The following is a 21,059-nucleotide window of genomic DNA, read 5'->3' as shown; positions in this document are numbered from 1 at the left end:
TCATGGACTAAACAATGACTCAGGAAACCACTGTTAGCAATTTCGATGACAAAAAAGAAAACGTGACTTTGACCCTGATGTTAAGTTAATCATGAGGCTAAAGCAACAACAAAATAATTATTGTGCGAGCTGTAACACTAATGTTCTGGCAGTATTCGAATAATACTCCAAGACAGTTTACCGCGGATAGTATTAATAGTAGTCTCGGACACACACGCGAAAATCTGATGTTGACCTGTCTTGGGTGTAATCTACAACTGGGCGCTGGTGTCCTGCTTTCACCGAAGTGAAGAGGGTGGTAAGTGTGTAGCCACAGTAATTACCTGTAATTGTTCGCGTACAAATTGACGTTGAGGAGCAGTTAAATCTAGGCTGTAGATTGCAGGTCTACCCGTAAATCTTGCCACGCTGAAAATTTTATATGGGTTACACTCCAGACTGGATCATTCACTCATTTGTACCACCTGAGGTTCACCAGGTTAATATAAATGCATTATAATCACATTGCCTATTACTGGTTGTTTCGAGAAAGGATCACGTCGTCGTATTGGTATGTATTTTGTGATCGCGCTGATGCGTTTCATAGAAGTTGCACGAGTAATTTCACTATTTAACGCAGCTATCACACTTAGTAGTATTGCAACACATTTTCGAGATCTTTTTGTCTTTCTGAACTTTATTTAGGGATATTTCGTGCGCATACTGATATCCTAAGAATCGCTCAGCAAGTGTTAAATTGAATCGCTCAACGATTGCCTGCTCGCGATGAATTGCGGTGTGTCCTAGTCGGATTTTGACTTTATGTTGCTTCATCATAGATATTACAGCACTAAGAAATTCCTTGCCAGGATGAGCCTGTAGCAACTATGGCTATCGTAGAATACCTTGTGATCCGGATCCTTGTTGATAAATTCGTTCGAAAAGAGATGCAACTTCAGTTGTTGCTTTTGTCGATAGTGGTTCTGCTTCTTAATATCTACTTGCAACATCAACAACCGTTAACGCGTATTTGTATGTACGAGATTGACGTCTACGTGTTTTAATGTGGTAAAAACTAAACATCTGATCTGTTTGATGAACTTCATTGATAGCAGTGACATCAAAATGTGCGTAATGACTTTGTTAGATGGTGGTAAGATAAATTTGTCATATTTACCTGTCGTACTAACCAATTTATAGCAACATAATGTATGACAATTGCTTCATCAGCAACTATTCGATGTTCTACCCATGCAATATCCTCTTGGGTTAAAATACGTCTATTAATTAATATAGTTACTTATGATTAATTACCATCCCCTAGCACTGGTTTACCTTTCAGCGCATATCTTACCAGCCAATTAGCAAGTAATTATCTGAGAGATTTATTTTTTACAGACTTTAACGTGTGTATCAACTTCACATCTGCAATATGTCGTTGTTGTAAATCTGGATTTTTATACACGACATCATGAACGTGGCACGCTTGATCAATTGCATTTATTGGATACTCTCCAGGTCTTGGTTGGTATCGTTCGTCAAGTCGAATATCAAGTCGGGTTCCGGGACCACAATAATACTTCTCACCAGGATACCCTGGCAATTTTCCCAGCGAAACAGCGATATCACCACCAGTCTTCGTATGAGATGAAATAAATCTGTATTTGCTTGTTTCACATTTCACACACTTGCCTGTAAGTGCACGCTATCTATTGGTTATTCTTATTGATGCTAATATACAGGTGATGGTAGGTGCTCTGCATCGAACACAATATAAGTTGATATTATTTATTACATATTTCTACACCATGGATATTATTGATTTCGTTTCGACACGAAAGCAAGAGCCAGATAAGGATCATGCAGCGCTGCCACATTCTATGGGAGCAATTATCATAGATCCGTCTGGGTATGGTAAGCTTAATCTGATAATGAGATAGACCAAGTGGGATAAGTTGTATTCAGTGGCAACAACTGCAGATGATCAGAGATGCCACCATGTGCTTAAATATTTTAATGAGGAAGCGAAATCATCGAATGAAGACGGTAATGATATTATTGATTTTATCACCAATATTGATGAATCTCTATCTGTAGACGACCTCGATGGATTTATTAATAATCTCGTAGTATACGATGATGTGGTTCTGGACAAAGAATCAAATCCAGCTCGGATATTTTCCCGATGTAGACACAAAAATACTGACATAATTTATGTTACTCAAAGGTGTACACAAATACCTAAAGTGATCAGAGACAATTTTAATCTTATGGCTGTTTTTAATGGTGTTGATACCTAAACATTAAGAAACATCCACCAGAATTGGTGTTCAGAGGATATGAATATGATTAAGTTCAGAAACGTCTCAAAAGCGCAAGCTATTCCTCATGGATTTATCACAAACAAATTGGCATGATCCTCGGTCACGATATAATTTTTTGTTGAGAGACACAACAGCAGGAATGGCAACGACAAACACTGAGTGCCCAGGTGAAAAAACGAGCACGCATAAAAATGTGAAATACAAACGTCAAAGGATAAAAGAACAAAATAAGCTAACCCAATCAGAGAAGTATCCTTGGTTATAGGCTTCAGTTCGGCTTTATTGATGTTTGTATTTTCCTTTTTGTAGGAAGCTTTATTTTCATGAAATAACCCTCCTAAAATGTCGCATGATTCGCCCTCCATGCGGCTTATCTTGCATGCGCATTGAGTAGTCTGCAAACGGTGAATTGAAATCCGACCAATTAGAAATTCAATACACATTCTACCAATATAGGTTCCATGTTAATCTGAAGTAGAGCATAGCAATTACATTGTTAATAAGCCCCTATGGAGGTTGTATTTAAGGTATCATTGTTAATAGCTCAGTTCTTTGTTAAGGATGAAAAAATTTGTTCTAAATAAATTGAAATCCTGCCGGGTCCATAAAATAGTCGATGTCAGACACAGACGCCAATCAGGTCCTATCCATCTGGGGCATTCCGAACAAATCACATTATATGTCTTGGAACATTCGCAAGAATCATGATACAAAACCTTTTATATTTTGTAATATTAGAAAAGGTCCAAACCTCTGCTCTGTGCGTCTTATTTGCTGTAGTGTTGCCTGCAAGAACTGGATAGTCCAACACCTTATTCTGCAGTATCCTTACCCTGGCGTAAAAGAGGAATCCATGGTTCATCATAAAATTGTGAAGTGAATGTATAGGGCCGTTTAGGCGACCATGGACTTATTTTCATGTCAGGATCAAGATATGTTCCTCCAGCCTTGCATAATGGTTATCTGGGCTACTATTCTTCAAAGAGTACCTTTTGGAGAAATTATTTCTTTGAGTCAAAGAAGCATTTTTAAGCATACAATCATCTAGTGACTATAGATTTCAAGAATGGTGTCACCATACAAAAAGACGACTTCAAGAGATCTCTGAATGGTGTTCCGGATGTTGAGCACGCGGGATACATTTTAATCGAGGACATTGGTGAAAGTAAATCTAAAATTGTGCTATTCATTTTATTCGTCATGAATATTTGACGAATTTAGCGTTATTGTTTATTTCATCGATTAGAGTGAGGGCCATATTTGCACCATGATAGCAAACACACTGAGGAAAAAGTTACTAAGAACGCTTTAATCTCTGACAGATGCAATTCAAGTTCTCGAAAAGGTTAAAGGCACTTGATCAGTACATGATTGTTGAATTTTTGTTAGTGATTTGACAGTTGGACTGTTTAAATATAGTTCAAATGGGATGAGCAAATATCGAGCATTGAAATAACTTACAGCAGGAATTCTCACGCAAATGGTATTCCATTCAAAAATATACGGGATCTGTTTTGTTGTGCCTCTTTTTGTTGGATCTGTTCAATTTGCGTACTTTTATTCTTTTTAATTTTTGTTGCAAAATCTAGGATTGGATTTCTCCACGTTTGTTTGTTCGTGCTTGTTGAGTATCGTTCTATGGAAGTAATTTGACATTCGTGATCCAATTAAATGGGCTCAGATATGTTTGCCCAATATTTTGTTGTTGGTAAACACGTCTACATAACTGTCAAGTGGTAAACTAAAAACATGCACTAGTAACCGTTTGATGTTTCTTGTATTCTTCGATTTCAAAGGTTCACTTCCTGTGTTTGCAAAGGATTCATGTAAATGGGCCATTTGTGGCTGGTGCTGGCATAGCTACCTTTGATATTACTGTCAGTTTATTTGGAAAAAGATATCAGTTCAACTGTTGTGGAAAATACCCATAATTGCTTACCCCTTTTTGCAAAAACGCGTTTCAAATTGCAGATCCAACCATTCACTACGAAGATCTGACAGAAAAGATGCATTGATTTGAAAGAAAAGTTTCTCCCGACCTCACCCACTGTTTCTGTAGTTCTTGTTTGTGTTGTTCTTGAAGGGATGACATCCTTAAAGGAAATGCAGTGTTTAATGTGATGTTTGTGACTTCTAATTCTCTTTTACTTCAATACCATGGTAATCTGCCCCTGTCCAAGAAATCAACTTCATTGCCAACATGACAATTCGCCTTTAGGGTGTTAAAAAAATAATACATAGTAGATATTTTCTTAGAGTAAGAGTTAAATATTCGGATCATTAATTTGGTAGGAGAGAAGTACATTATGTTTACAATGTTCTTTGTTATAATTGTAGTAACATATTTTATCTTGTAAACAACCCAGAATGTTCTAGAATAGAAACTTCCACTAAATAGAATATTTTCAGAAAATGCTGATTGTGACATAGGTCTGAAAGTATAGATTACAATTTTGTTAGTTTGAGAAATTGCTAATTCTTGTTTTAACATCTTTAGGCAGAATAAGTGTTAATTTTGTGTTCAGTATTTGATTTGGACGAAATTATTTATTCAAATTAGTATTCATTGGAAATACAAAGTGCTCTGAATTAATCTTCTTTGACAGAAACATTAACTTGAAATTACAATGAATTCAGACAAGGACATTTCGGAATATATTAGTGTGATCATTTGGAAAACAATCTGTACATAATCACACTTCAGTCTAATGGTATATTATTACATAAAAATTATACAGGCTCATCGACGCCGTCAGTGTTGCATTTTATTTCGAACAATACTGGAATTTAATTTGAATTGTATTCATTAGGATTGATGATATAACTTTTTTGACTATTAGGGATTTAATTCGAAATATTGTATGTTCTTTTTTAAATTCTCACTTTGTGATTTAGAAAAATTTGTTGAATTTTATAAAATAGGTTTTCGCTATTTTCGGTTACTTGGTTTAAGACTGTACAGTCGTAATATCTGGATTTATATAATTTTCAATTGAATTTAATTTCTTACAGACGAGAAGTTCCAATTTACTTCTCCTTAGATGGGTAGTACTTTTTATATCGTACACGTTGTCCATCTTCGTTAGTCGTTCTAACTCTGGTATAAACCAAGTTCGTTTAGTACATCTTTGTTTATATCCATCAAATTATGGACAATAGGGTTATGTCCGCGCACGTCCAAGCACATATTGTCTGACCCTAAACAATTTTGTCAGCCGGTTTCGTAAATAGCTTTTGCCATAAATGTATTTTGTGTTTCCTATGCGAACTTTAATCTGCTCTGTTCAATGTTCCATCTTTTATCTTTCCCTCCGACGTTCCAAACAAAGAACTTGTCAGATTTTGCGATGCTATTACATTTTTATCAACACTTTATTTAGAACATCTAACACCTCTATGTATCGGAGAGCATGCTGATGTGTAAATTATACCAGCATACATCCTTTCAAATATGTTTTTGAAACGTTCCAACACACTAGTTTTTAACTTTTTGATTGAGAAATTGGGGTCCTTTGTCCATTTACAGTCTTATACATATTTGACTGGTTTGTTCAAGCCAGTTTCGGAAGCTTGCCCTAACTCTCAACTCGTTTCGGAATTGACAGGAACCATGGAGCTAAGTTTGACAACACATTAAATGCAGAAAAAAAAATGAAACCTCACTTGTAAGAAGCTGAATGAAATAATCTGCTGAATTGGCTTAATAGTGATGATGGTGCGTGACACTTTGGACATTTTCATCAAAAATGTTTGTGCAATGCGTACCTTTTTTCTTTTGCAATCATTATCTTGCAACTTACAGACGTACATTTTTTAGTTGTGTTTTAATGGCACCATCAAACTCTGAAGTCATCCTTAAACAGCTGCATGACCATTATTGTGTGTGGTGAACGCTGGCTTAATGTATTTATACTGTTCAGTACGTCACCCAGTGTTTGTTGCTCTTAGGTTAGTGTGATATTTTGTGGCATTGTGCTTGACCTGTCCGCCAATAAATAGGAGTGAAAGGGTAAGTTTGTACAAAATTTCACACGTCTCAAAATTAAATCGATCTGGATGGAAGAATAAAAATATAGAAACTTGAATGTAAGTCTCACAAGTTATGCAGTGAAGGCAAATGCGGAAATTGCTTAGTGGTTGACTCCTTATAGGAACGTTGCATCTATGACTGTCAGTTTAGAATTAATGGACTCATACTGGTGATGTCCGACAAAGTGAGATTTTATTAAAGTACATGACATTTCCCAGATGTAATTTAACACTTGATATCACTGACCTATAACGTATCTACATTGAACCATCTTGCACGGAAACCGTATGTTACAAAGTTAAACACTGTATTCGTAATAAATATAATACACATCTTACCATACGAATGTAGCTGAAATATAAACTCTGACTGGCCAATAGGATTCTTCAACACAAGTGTATAGTGGCCGACATCACTCTGTGACAAGTTGTGGAAGATGATGTGTGCCGCCTGAGCCTCCATCATAACCGATTTGCCATACAGCTGGTAATTGATAGATTCAGGAACGAGATATGTACTGATCCCATCTGTGTTTACAAGAGTTTTACCTTTTGTTTGGAGGTAAAAGCTTTCTATAGCGGGATTACTGTAGAATGGTATGGATATATTAACAGAATAACCTATTTCTCCAGCGAATAGAGAGTTTCCTTGTATAATAGTGGGAGTCCCTGGAAACCAAAATAAAATAATGTATACATTGAATTAGTTATATTGTAATTATTTGTATAAGGATCTATGAAAGATAAACTGACAGACAATGAACGACAGAGAGAGAGCGAGTGGGTGGAGGACTACTGCTGGGATGGGGACGAAATGTCTCGTCAGTATATGTATATGTAACCCGTTCATAATATATTGTTATGGAGCAGTTGACTGGTAATTTTTCTTTTCTTTTTTACTGTTACTGCATTAATTATATTCAGAATTGCCAGTAATTATTTAATATGTCATTTACTTAAGCGACCGTCAGAGGTGTCTCGTATTTATAGATAAACATTTCAAACCAAACAATCGGAATATTTCATATGTGCAGCATACAATCTGTCAGAAAAATGCGATTTATTTTTCTCGTATAAAAAGTAAACTATACCTGTGACATTAAGAAATTCTGACCCTCTTTGCTCGAGTTTCCCGTTATTCCCTTTGATTCCATTTGTGGCGGAGCAGATATACGTTCCACTATTTTCCAAAGACAGCCTGTCAATATTTAATGTAGTGTGAGTCAAATTACTTCTACCCTGTAGTTCATCCCTGATCACATCATTCATCCACACGTGTACCCACGGGTAGAAAGTGTTATTGGCAGGGACGCCACGAGCTTCACAAATGATTTCAGCCGTCTGGTTCTGCGTTGTATTACCGGATACAATAACTTTGATGTCAGGGGCATCTGTGAATTATAAACATTAAACGATGTTAATTTTTATTCCAGGTCAATGAGAAAATATAAATTTTGCAAACCCTCTAATTCTTGGAAGACAAATGTGGCATTAAAATGACGCCATTGTTATTTTGCTTCTAGTTGTTTTTTGTTTGGATTTTAATTATGGAATGAGCATGTTGTCCTCGAAAATTATTTACGCTCTTATGATCCGCTTAAAAGTCGATCATCTTGCATATTACCCTATTATGTGTCCATTAGTAGTGTAATGTATACTGACATTAAACTAGATATATACGTAGTTTAACTCCAATGCTCCTTAGATTACCACAAATCGTCAATCGTTTCTGAGTGTACGGATTTCGTCGTCATTTCGGCAAGGGCAATATGCTATGTTGTATATTATAAACTTAAACTGCCTATTAACATGGCTACAGGATTTATCTTCTACAATGGGTGTTTCGTATTGTAGTTTTCGTCATATTCATTTCCCATATACACGGACACCGCTAAGTGAAATCTATAGGCTATTGTGTTGTAAAATAAACAAGGCTCGTTAGAACATTCTAAAAGGTTATTTTACATTAGATGATGGTTGTTTTTAGAAAAAGCTAATTATCACCAGATGTCAAGCAAAGAATTATATTGTGACTGTGATAATTTTTCAGGTCATGTTTTAACCTCTAGCACGTCCAGTTGTATTAGTTTGTGACCAGTATGGGCTGAATTTGATTTCCTTCAAATGATTGAATTCAAGTGATTATGTTCTCGGGAAATACAAAAGTGCTCTGACAAAATTCTTGGATAAAGACATTCACTGGAATTTATACTGAATTCAAATCTGGGATAATATTTCTGCGATTCAACAAGAGACTGTTGACACATCAGTACTTCGTTGATCATAACATACACGTTATCGCCTTCAACTTTGGGTCTTTTCGGGACTTGAACTGAGTTTTATTCAGGACTTTTTATTACTAGGACTTGTGTCTTTAATTCTTCGATTAATTTTGGATTTAATTTGCAATACCGTAAGTTCTAATTTTTTCATTTTTCACTTTGTATTCCAGGGAAATAAATTATTTGTTAAATTTTACAAAGCTTGTTGTCTTCACCCTTTTCTGTTATTTATTTTAAGAGTACAAACTCGTAACACTTAAAATATGAAACTGAGATATCTGCTTTGCTGTGCTCCTGTGTCTGTTTAAGGGGTTAAAAGGAGCTCTTCCAAGATAGCTACTCCCTATGCCTAACTTGTATTTTACTGAAATCAAGCAACAAGTTTGGAATTGATCATAATTCACATTTTTGTTAACCTGTAATAACGTTATTGTGTTAAATCAGAATTATATTTTTTTTAATATGGTAGTTTACTGATATAAATTATATGCTTTCTTAGTAATATCTCAACGTCGAAACAAACACTGTATTAAGTAAATTGTATGGAAAACTATTATTTTGGCTGGGAACTTTGAATTTTTGTTGTTTTTTTTTTTGGTGTATTTGGTTTTTCTTAAACTAAATTTAACTGTTACAAATAACTAAACTAAAAAATGAAAAATAAACTTTTTCCATTTGATTGTAAAAAAAAACTGCATTTGCATTGTTTTGGTTCTTCAGAACTTATCTTTGTTAGCAGGCCCAATCAATTCAATCAATTAGCGTTTTGAAGCATGCTTTGTAATACAAGACAGATTCTTTCCTTTATTTGTTTCTTTTTTATTTTTTTTTGATTGTTCAACCAAGTGGCCATTTTACTTCATCAGAGATTTATTTTATGGATCTACACTATTAAAAAATTTGCTATGTAAGAAACAAATTTAAATGTAACTACTGTGTAAATAAATTTACGAACCTAAATCTCATATGTCAAACATGATATATACACATGTGACGCCAGGTATGAATACACATTTTTGAAACTTTTGTAGACATGTGATAGCACAAGTTTAACTTTGGTTATAGAAGGCCTTATTTCTCACTTAATATTTACACTGTATAATTTTAAATTGAATTTTTGTATTACTCTCTAACTGTATCAAACCTTATTGTCCTTTTACCCATCGTCCCCTAAAGCACACATGCATTAAAATCTTATCAAAGAATAAATCATAATTGGAATGTAGATATAATTTGTCAAAAGTTAAGAATAATAGGGCTAAAATTATTATTTGTATTTAATTTAAATTGCTTGCTAGTTAGTTATTTTTCTTGCGTTTTTTTCTTCATTATATCCTATTGTTGTGTAACATTGTTTGATGGACTTAGCAATGTCCAAAATCAAGTTCATTTTCTGCTTAGCCTGAATTAATGATATATTTTTTATTCTGCAAACAACTAATAAATACATAGACTATCATCTATGTGTAATTGTTTAATATTATTATCATTATTAATAGAAGTAAACATGATTATTTGGTCTGGGTTTAGGTTATTGGGATTTCCCTGGTGTACATGACATATTCCTGGGTATGTATTATAATTTTATTAAGGGACGTCCTAATTAACTAACATTTTATTTTGTAAACATTAAGAAGTTTCTAGAATGTTTCATCCTTTATAGAAAATACTAACACTTACCCGAGGTCGTGTAGAGGACAATATAATTTTGTCAGTAAAAAAAAATATTTATTTCTGTTTTAAGATCTAGTAGAATTAATTTATTGTCGTTTTAGTGTCGATAAGTTCATTTGTGCTAGAATTTTTTTGTCCATAATATTTAATTTAGTGCTATTATCTCTGGTCATACCGAGAGATAAAAGAAATAATACTCTTGGACAGAGACATTCACTGGGATTTATAACGAATTCTAACTTAGAATTATAGTACTGTTTCAACAAAAGACTGTTGTTACAACAACACGATACAGGCCGCCACAGGCGTTTCAACACTTTCAGCATTGTATTGAGTATTATTAGAACTTGTGTCTGTAATTCTAGGATTATTTCGAAATATAATTCGCAATACCCCACATTCTTTTATTTCATTTTTACTTGATATTCTTAGGAAATAAATTATTTGTTTAATTTTACAAAACTTCTTGCTTTACACTCTTTTATGTTAACAATTGTAAGAGCATATACTCGTAGCAAAATGTAGATAGTATTTATAAATAACGTTTTGTATCATTTTCCGGTTGATACAACATTAGGTTTTATTTTACGGTGAAAATTATATTTTAAAAGTATTTGAATTTAACAATGACATTGCTTCCTACTTCAAAATATTAGAATTATATTATGCATTAAACACATATGATTTGAAATAGTTGTTATATATATATATATATATATATATATATATATATATATATATATATATATATATATATATATATATATATTGTTGGTGGCTTGACTTCGCTCGCGAAGATCAGGAACGGGTATGTCTATGTCTATTGCACGCGCGCTGGTGGCTGACGAACCCTATACGTGACAGGCACGTCCGTCCATGTATTGAGAGTATGCAAATAGACAAACGGAACACAACGACTTTGGATGAATTAAGGACAGAGCAAGAAGGTAGCATTAATTTCTGGACTGCTGAATTCTATAATCTGCTTTGGATTCATACGAATAATAAACTAAGTGACAAAAGTTTGTAAGTGAACTTATTATATGCTCATTTTTTTCCCCGTAACTTTACATTGTCGAAATCGTTCAGTATTCCCCGATGCTGAACGCGCGCGACAATACACATATAGCATTCACGTGAATAAAGGAACTACTTTCTATTGTAAACAAACAATGACGCAGACACCAGCACTTTTGATTTGCAAACAAATCATATACACTCGCGTAAGAGGCTCGTTACGTTGTGGTTATTTAAATTTGTTTCTGAATGAACTAAAACATGTTTCGTGGACTGCAAAAAATAAAAAATAAAAAAATAAAAAAAATAATAAAAAACAGCTGTTTTGGCACATTCCGCGTTGATACAATGTTACGGATTTAGGCTAGCTACATTATATAAAAGACGGACGATTATGTCCTTACAAATAACATACAAGTGACAAGGAATATACTGTATTCTTTATCTGGTGGTAAGAATGGCAAAATTAAATATACTTACAGTTTTACATTCTGAATTTCCTCAAAATGTTTTTTTTTAATTAATTCTGCAAATCCGAATTACATGAGCCATGTCATAGGTTTTCAATCTGGATTACACATTTCGAAAGTGTGCTGTAATTTCGATGATAGGTGCAATTGTATCCTCCTTACTGCACTCAAAATGAAATACACATTAAATTCCATAGCGTCTTTCTGAAAATTGCAATTGAAAGACTTCACATTTTCCCACGTTATCATTTCAAACATTCAATGACGTAAACACGCTGCTCCCGTGCCACTTTAATCCGATGTGTTTCATGTATAATTTGCACAGATGAATCCAGTCCAAAATCACAAACCTTCGTCGAATCGAAACAAAATACCAACATATCTTAACTCCAGTTCAAATGGAAAAGTCGTTGCAATGCGCATTCATCCACAGTATGACTGCACATTTCAATTTTAACTAGACACGCCATTTTCTTTCGAAAGTTATGTCGAGCGCGCGGAGTTATGTGCGCATTAATAATGATGTCTTTTTGTAATGTCAAATCTGCGCTTGTGTATTTAGTTTGGAATACGGTATTGATTCATTTACGTTGTTTCTTGTAGTGTATTTTGTTTTTATCATTAAACCTTAGGTAGAATAAAAAAATGAGCATATAATAAAAAGGTTTCTGCATTTGTATGGGAAAATATGAACTCGTTTTGTCGGAAGGATATACTGCACTCACAAGTTCGTGGAGTATTCATTCCGAAAACTCGTTCCTATTTTCCCATACAAATGCAGTAATCTATAAATATTATGGTGATTAGCAATATACCAGCGAGCATATACTGTGCAATATGGGTTCACCTGTCTCAGAATGCATATTATAGCAAAGCAACGTAATTAAAACAAGTAACACATAATTGGACATATTGCTTGATTTTAGACAATTTTATTACTTATAGATGCACATTAGTTCCATGAGAAAAATAGACGTGCAGAGCTTTAGTTGAATTATTTATTGCAGGTATCCTTAAACTCAACCTTACTTCAGTCAAATAAGACGGAACATATAAATACATAAAACAAACTCACATTGTACTATAATTTCAAGTTGTTTCTGACTGGTCAGTGTATCGTACTTCCATGACTTCGCAGTGGCCTCACACGTGTAGTTACCTGTATCCTGCCTACTGAGGTAATCGAACATCAGCAAACTGCCAGTTGGTATATTGTTCCATCGAACAACTGTAGGTATTGGGTTTCCATAGGCTTTGCAAATGACTGATAGAGACTGGGTTTCATTTACAGTTATTGGATTACTGACATTATACCTGATGATCGGATAGTCTGCAAGTAATTATGACATTTAAGATGGAGTTTAAGTTCAGCAAAGCTTCTTACATACATTTATGTCAAAATCATTTTCATATTAACTAGACTTTTATTTTGATGGGAATGAGTAATTATTACATTTAGTATTTTTCCTTTATACCATTCTTATCAAAGTATAAATGTACATTGATGACAACACACAATTATGCAACAATATCTTTTGTTTTAATATAGTTCTGTCAGTTTGAAATGCTATTCCTCCATCATTTCAAAGAGGAATTTCAATCCAAGTAATGCATTAAATATTCCCCTACCCCAACGCCAAAAATAAGACGAGAGAAGTATGTGAAAGGGAGAGTTCTGGATTATTATTCAAATGTATTATTAAGTAACAAAACATCACATATGCAGATGAGAGTTCTGCCTCACCATTTTGAACGAGGGTTGATCAGAGTTCTTGTTCACTTTTTTTGCACGTGGATTGACGAGAGTTCCTTCTCGCTTTTTGAGAGTTCTTCTTCACATTTTGAATCGATGATAAGATTTTGATCTGTGCTGATGTTTTGATAAATGGCAGCTCTGGCTCACATTTTGAGAGTTTTATTTCACCTTTTTAACAATGATGGATGAGTTTTGTATCTCGTTTTTAAAATGGATTTATTAGAGTAGATCATTGAGAGTTCTAGCTCACGTTTTGAACGTAGATGGATGATGAAGTTTGGATTGATGTGAGTTCTGGCTCAATTGTGAGAGTTCTGGCTAACGTTTTGACAGTGGATCAAAGACAGTTCTGGCTACATTGTTTGAGAGTTCTGGCGCACCTTTATAACGTGGGTCAATGATAAGGTTTGTCACATTTGTTGAGAGTTCTGGCTCACTTTTTTGATCTTTGCTCAATGATAAAGTTTGGAGTTTGATACCAGAAAATGTTTTCGGTTTTCGTTGTACGACTGGCCTAATCAGCCTTTGGATTGTGTCATTGATGACACCAAGTGATAGCACAGCTTGCTTGCTGAACGTAAACGTTTTATCTTGCTGCCGAACACCGATTTTGTTTTTGGTCGCTGTCAGGTCATCGCGTGGGGGTATCCTGATTGCCTTGTAGCGAATTTTCTGTCCTTAGCGTTTGATTTTATCAGGGATAATTAATTGCAGTGTTATTTTCTGAAGTTGTGCGTTGCTCTATTTCTTGTTTTGCTTTTGACGATCCAATGTCACACAGAATTATATGTTTAATTGATTGATCGATTACAATTATATATCTGATGTGTTAATTAAACGTATAATTGTATCTGACGTATTAATATATACATGGCACCGGCATCACCTACCTGGTGTAAGTGGTTATTTGATTAGTCCACTAAAGTATGCAATCAGCGTTTCCTTATGAGTATTGTAGTGAAAGTAACTCGTTGGTTAAAGCTGGATGAGGCTATAAACCATGTGCTGGTCTCAAAGAGTGCATCAGGGAAAAAATCACCATCTGCGAAAATCGACGGACCCAAGCACATATCAATCAAATAATATTACCGAGACAGAGAACACAAATATAAGACCTAGTTGAGACCTGTAAGTCCTCAGGAGTACATGAAGATGGTAAAACAGTTAAATATGTTACGATCACGGCAGTGATGAGACAAAAAAGAAAAGAAAACCAAACACGAACACAGCAAAAAGTGTATATTTGTAACCTAATTTTGCACAGTCAGCACTTTACGAAACCGGCCGGACATTGTTTTCCAAGAGTGACCATGTAAAAATTAAGCTTGAGATCTTCAACGTATAACACTCCAGGTTTCTCTGTTTAAATTGTCTATCCTTTTAAAGACCACCGCCTTGGCCTGTTCTGACTTTTCCGTTCCTATTTTGTCATAGTCATCGTAAAAGATGTTTTGGATCGGATCTCAACCATATAGTTTGTGTCTTTGTTCCCGGCCCTGTCTAACCCTTTATAATGAATTTCACCTGCTTTTGTTCAGCGGATTTTACCGGAATAACTGATGTCGAGATCATTTAACAAACACCGGCTTGTTTTCATCGATCCATCCTGCTCACTCATAGATAGAACCGTCCTTGGCACGTTAGAATTATTTCATTTATGAACAAAAGCATGTTCGGAAAAAAAACATCCAAAACAAATGGAAAAAGAAAACTCATAGGGCTATTCAACAACGTCGAGAGACAAAATAAACTAGTACCCGATGATGGCTTTGTTAAAATGAATATATCTGATGAAAATCTGGTCGCAATTGAATCCAGAAAAGCAACGCTTAAACTTGATAAACTAATTTATATTGGAGCGGCTGTATTAAATCTGTCTAAGGTCCTCAAGTACGAGTATCAGTACGATTTTGTCAAAACATATACACCAGCAAGGCAAAGTTCTCGTGACGGACACGTGCTCGCTCGTGTACGAAATTGAAACGGAAGATTTTTAACAAGATATGTTCGATCAAAAAGAACTATTTAACTTCAGTGATTACTGACCACATCGTCTATTGTACAGCGCTGACAACCAAAAGGTAATTGGAATGTTCAAAGACGAAACAAATGGAAAACCTATTATGGAGTTCACTGAGGTCAGAAGGAAAACGTATAGCTTCATCCTTGATGGCGGACACGTTATGAAAAATGCCAAAGGAGTAAAAAGAAGCCATCATTGATAAACTGGCCACTTTCAACCATCTTCAGGAAGCACTTCATGGCTGCCTCAGGTTGTACTTGATGAAATCATTCCAATCTCACTCTCGATGGTTCTCATGAACAAGAAAGGAGTATGGGTTATGTGAGTTCGACTATAACAGACACTGCTCCGATGGAAACAATACAGTGGCACATGGACACGATAAAATCAGTGCGTGATCTCTCAAAAGTGAATCAAACCTTGTCATTGATCCACGTTCAAAAAGAAGTTAGACAGGCCTCTGAAAACGTGATCCAGAACTCTCCCACTTCTCAAAGATCCAAACCTCATCGATCCACGTTCAAAAGAAGTGAACCAGAACTCTCAAAACGTGAGACGAATCTCATCATCGATCCACGTAAAATAACTGAGCAAGAACTCTTAAAACATAAGACAAAACTTTCATCGATCTCCGTTAAGAAAACATTTGCCAGAACTCTCAAAATTCTCATCATTCCAAACTTTAACATCGATCCACGTTCAAACGAAGTGAAACGAAATTCACAAAAAGAGAGCCAAACCTCTCCAAAAATGTTGATCAGAACTGTCATCGATCCACATTCAAGAATTGAGTCAGAGCTCTCATCAACCAAATCTCATCACATCACCGATCCAAACCTGATTATAGATCCACGTCCCAAAACAATGCGCAACAAAATTGTTAAATAAGTGAGCCGGAGCTTTCTTAGACCCAAACATTATCATGAGTGAGACAGAACTCTCAAAACTCTCGTCCATCCAAGTTTAAAAAGTGACACAAACCTTCCATCAATCGACATTCAAAAAGTGACACCAAACTCTCAAAAATATGAACCAGAACTGTTACCGATGAAAACTTTATCATCGATTCAAACTTTATCGTCGAACCAAACATATAGGCTAGAATTCTCAAAAACAAAAAAGGATCCATGCCAAATGGAAGTGAACAAGAAGTCTCAAAAATGAAAACCAGAACTCTCATCATCCATCCACTCATCATCCATCCAGGTCTGCATCGATACGTGGATCTGCACAAAGGTGATCTTTTTTGCATAAAAATACTTTAGAAAAACAGTGAGCCAGCAGTCTCCTTGTCACATACTGCTGAGAAAGGTATTAGTTAGTTGAGCCACAAAAATGGTTCCCATTGTGTCTAAAATTCAAATCGATAAAATTAACGTTACTGAATACCTTTAAAAATTTTAACATTTACTGAATACTTGGCGTGAATACTTTAGAAAGGCAAAATAATGTTAACCACGGAACAAAAATTTTCTGGAATATCGTTTAAGGTCGTAATGCTATGAAGAATACGAGGGATTTAAAAGAGGTGTTTGTAATTTTTCCTGGCAAACCCCAAATGATGTTCCCAACAGTAGATTATCAGGAAATGTAGACAAAATTCATGTACATGAAGTCAGAATTGTTTTCGTGCAATTCAATTCATATAGGATATCTAAAATCATGACGAGTTTTACAAATTCACGAAGGCAAGCCCATAAGTAACACATATAATATTTCAAAACAAATGTTAAAACACCTGACATCATCATCTTTAATTCTTGACATGTTTCTTTGTATTTGTGTAAATCAAGAGACATTTTCCTCTAAAGCACAGTTTATATAGTTTTAAAATTCTATGTTACAATAAACAGTACAGGTAGAATTGTAATAATCTTGGAGATAATTAAAGTCAGGGCATTTATTTTTGTTTCATTTCTAAATGGATGAGAACATTAATATATTTACGCTCAACGTCCAGCTTCAAAGCTTTTGATACAATTTGCTGGTCTTTGTCAATAGTGAATTTGTTCATAAGCTTGCAGGAGATATGCTTTCCATTGTCAGCGGGAATAAGCTCCGTAATAACCAGGTTCATATCACTGTCTGGAGAGCCTTTGTCACTGATCCATGTCACATGGGAGGTAGGGTTGCCGTAGTCACTGCTGTAACACTCGAGTGTCCCTGTGGTATTCTCAATCCACGGGAAACTAACATGTAGTTTCTCGTATACTCTGACACATGGTATGCTAGGTTTATCTAAATGAGATATAGTAATGATAGTATAAATTGGAAGTTCAAGTATTTTTACAGGACAAAAAATCATTAATGCCTTAGATATGTGGGACGCTGTATAGATACAATATATGTGCTATTATAATAGATGTTTATATAAAACAATATGGAAATACATTGAATTGTATTTGTTACAGACACTTAAAAGAAAAACACTTTGGAAGGACACAATTTATGCTGTCGCATACATTTCGTACAGCTTTTATGATATAAATTCTGCCTTCTCTTTCAAGTTATGAACTAAACAGAATTGAACTCGAAGTATGAAGTTCATGTTACACAGGGATATAAAATGATTGAATTTGACATCATCAAAATTTACCACGTCAAGTTTTAATTTTGTTTTTGTGTTAAGAAGTAACTATGGTTTAAAACATTTATAATCTTTTATAGTTTGTGATATATGCATATGTTGTGGAAAAAGCCCCTTACACCAAACAGTCACAGGATGCTTCCTAGAAGACACAGGCAGCTGATTATCTATAAACCCATCACAAGATATGCTCTGGTTCAGGTCGCTCCTCATCACGGTTAGGTTAATCTGGCTGATCGTTGTATGCAGCCCGGTAATATCAGTGGTATTAGCAGTGATGATGTTGTTAGTCAGATTTCTTTCACCCAGCGTCCAAGTGATCGTAGCAATAGGTCTTGATGGATTGCTGGTACAGGTCAGCAGTTCGGGATACCCTTCATAAAACTCGAACTTAGTTGTGGACCCCGATAGATAGACTGACGTCACTTCAACTAGATTCAGAAAAGGTTGAACATTTAACGAATTCAGTAAACGCTATACACACATGCGCTTTGAATGACCTTAATATAAATTTCTTGTGTGTTATCAATATCGTTAGATTTTTCAGAGAATCTCTGTATGCACTTGAGGCTAAAAGTAAACGAAATTAATAGGTTTGAACAATGTCAAAACAATTTCCGTTGTAACAATATGACTTTTCATTTAATATAAATCCAACATACTGATCTTTAATGTCTTTTCATGGCATAGACCAGTCGATAGCTTCCATTATTAATACATATGAAAAGATTATAGACGACCAAGATTAAATCAAACCCAATACTAACATTTTGCACGCTTTATATAAAATAAGAATTCACTGTCATTGCCAAAATGTTTCCTCCCTTCTTTCATCCTGCTCATCGATTTGAAAAACGCTTAATTGAACGTAAAATATATAGCAAAATATATCATAGTATTTACAAGATATCATTAAATGTGCTGTTTCAAAACCAATAAATTTAAAGGTCTGAAACACCCTTTTATTACAAATAGGTATTTAAAAAAAAAAATTAAATCAATGAACCAATCCATACATTTTTATCAAGGGGGAACCAAATTTTTTGTCTAACGTTTTACATTTTCAAATAAAGCCTTGTAAATCCTTCTCTAACATGACAAAAAGGAATATGAAAAGAATACTTATTATCAAGAACCAGTGTTTCACAGTGGTTAATTGATTTTATTTTCTTTTTTTATCCACCTCTGCAATACAACTAAGTATATATTTTGCTTACAGATATTTAATATTTGCTCGTCATGGTAGGTGGTATCATCTCGTAAAAGACAAATGCAAAAATACAGCCATGTTGATGTTGTTTGGCGTCGACGTCATCTCATAGTCGACGGTTGCTCTGTACGTCTTCAACTCTAAATATATTTGTTGCGACTTTATTAGATGAAGCAAAACTAATGATGAGGGGATTAGAAAATATTCTTGAGCATCCCATTTCATTTGAGTGGTATGGCATATAGAATTGGCATGTGCGTCCTTTTCTATTTCTTAAGGTTCGCGTTTAGGTCATTTGGGGAAATGTGGTCGATCATTCATGTCAAATTAAATTCTAACCACAATGTACAAGAATTTAGAGGATGAAATGGAGGTCAAATGTATTTCGTCATTGCTGCATATGTTTACAGACATCAAGGTACCCATATTACGACAAATCAAACAACAATTCATTTCCCTAAATTACAAAGTGAAAATCAAAAGACGCTTACAATATTGTGAATCAAATTCCAAATTACCAAAGCAGTTCTATCACAATTCCAAACATATTCTGAATGAATTCAAATAGTCCTGAATGTGTTTAGTAGCTTCTTGTGGTGAAAACAGGATATTAAACTAAATTTCTTGTAACTTCAAACATGAACGTGCATGTAAATAAAGGGGTTTGCTCAACACAATAGTACTAATTCTTTAAATTTATACTGCATTTCCCTTTCCCATGTTTCTTTCCCTCTGACTCTTCCTCCCTCGGTCCTCTCAATTCATTAGCATGTGTGCTTCTCTCTCTCTCTCTCTCTCTCTCTCTCGTTTCATTTGCCAATGTATTTCTACTCTCTGAAATTAAACGTCTCTCTTTTTCCCCTCTCTGTATTTGTCTTTTATATTTTCCCTCCCTCCTTCTCTGAAACTGTTTCTATCTCTCCTTTTCCTCCCTCTGTAATTATGATTCCATTATTTCCTTCTCAAGTACTCGAACTTCTAATTTCATCTGTTTTTAGCTCTAGTTCTTTTGATTTCCTATGAAAACCACATACAGGCTTACTCATCCAACCCAAAGTACGACTCTAGGTCTTACAATTTGTAAAGAAAACAAAGTCACATAAACAGTTTAATTAAAAATCAACAAGCAATTTATTTCCTCGAATTCAAAGTGAAAATTCTTAAGACACAATAGTATGAATCAAATTCCGACTAATACTAAATGCCATAATACAATTCAACAAATATAGAATATTGCTAGCGAACTCCAATGCTCTTTAACTTCCTGATATACCACACTGATGCAATCCAAAATGCCTTTTAATGAATTCACTAAACATTGAAAAGTAACGTGTTAATCCGACAGATAATGAATAATGTAAACAAATCATCGAAATATTCCTGATTTCAACAATACAGATGCAAACACTGATCACAAAATTGATTCCAAGAGACTGATCTAAAACAGGAATGATTATTTGTTTACGAAATCCCTATTTATACACATGTTCAATTTACTTACGGCTAAATGAATGTAAGGGATTCTCATATAGAATAATCAAGTCTCACTGTAAACAACACAACACAAATGACATGCACACACTTTGTTTACCAGCAAACTTGCAATCATGGACAAATGTTAGCTATGTACAAATTAAGTTTACAATATACATTTGTGGGCAAATGTTAAGGACACAGCATAAATACACATTACATCTTTGCGACAGAT

General features: G+C 34.6%; 1 protein-coding gene across 1 annotated transcript in view; it reads right to left on the bottom strand.

Moving 5' to 3' along the window:
- Positions 1-6,471: 6,471 nt before the first annotated feature.
- Positions 6,472-21,059, bottom strand: part of LOC149795947 (synaptogenesis protein syg-2-like) — a 109,793-nt gene continuing 95,205 nt past the window's right edge. The window contains exons 9-13 of the mRNA XM_089964158.1: positions 18,261-18,572; positions 17,502-17,792; positions 12,851-13,105; positions 7,424-7,723; positions 6,472-7,001 (exon numbers count right to left, since the gene is read on the bottom strand). Of these exons, the coding sequence (XP_089820284.1) occupies positions 6,580-7,001; positions 7,424-7,723; positions 12,851-13,105; positions 17,502-17,792; positions 18,261-18,572 (1,580 nt within the window). The 3' untranslated portion in view covers positions 6,472-6,579. The remainder of the gene's footprint in view (positions 7,002-7,423; positions 7,724-12,850; positions 13,106-17,501; positions 17,793-18,260; positions 18,573-21,059) is intronic.

This window comes from Sinohyriopsis cumingii, chromosome 7 (genome assembly GCF_028554795.1).
Source record: "Sinohyriopsis cumingii isolate HCF-2022 chromosome 7, ASM2855479v2, whole genome shotgun sequence".
NCBI classification, from domain to species: Eukaryota; Metazoa; Mollusca; class Bivalvia; order Unionida; family Unionidae; genus Sinohyriopsis; species Sinohyriopsis cumingii.
Note: the sequence above shows the minus strand (reverse complement) of the source record. Positions and strands in the feature narration are given on the sequence as shown.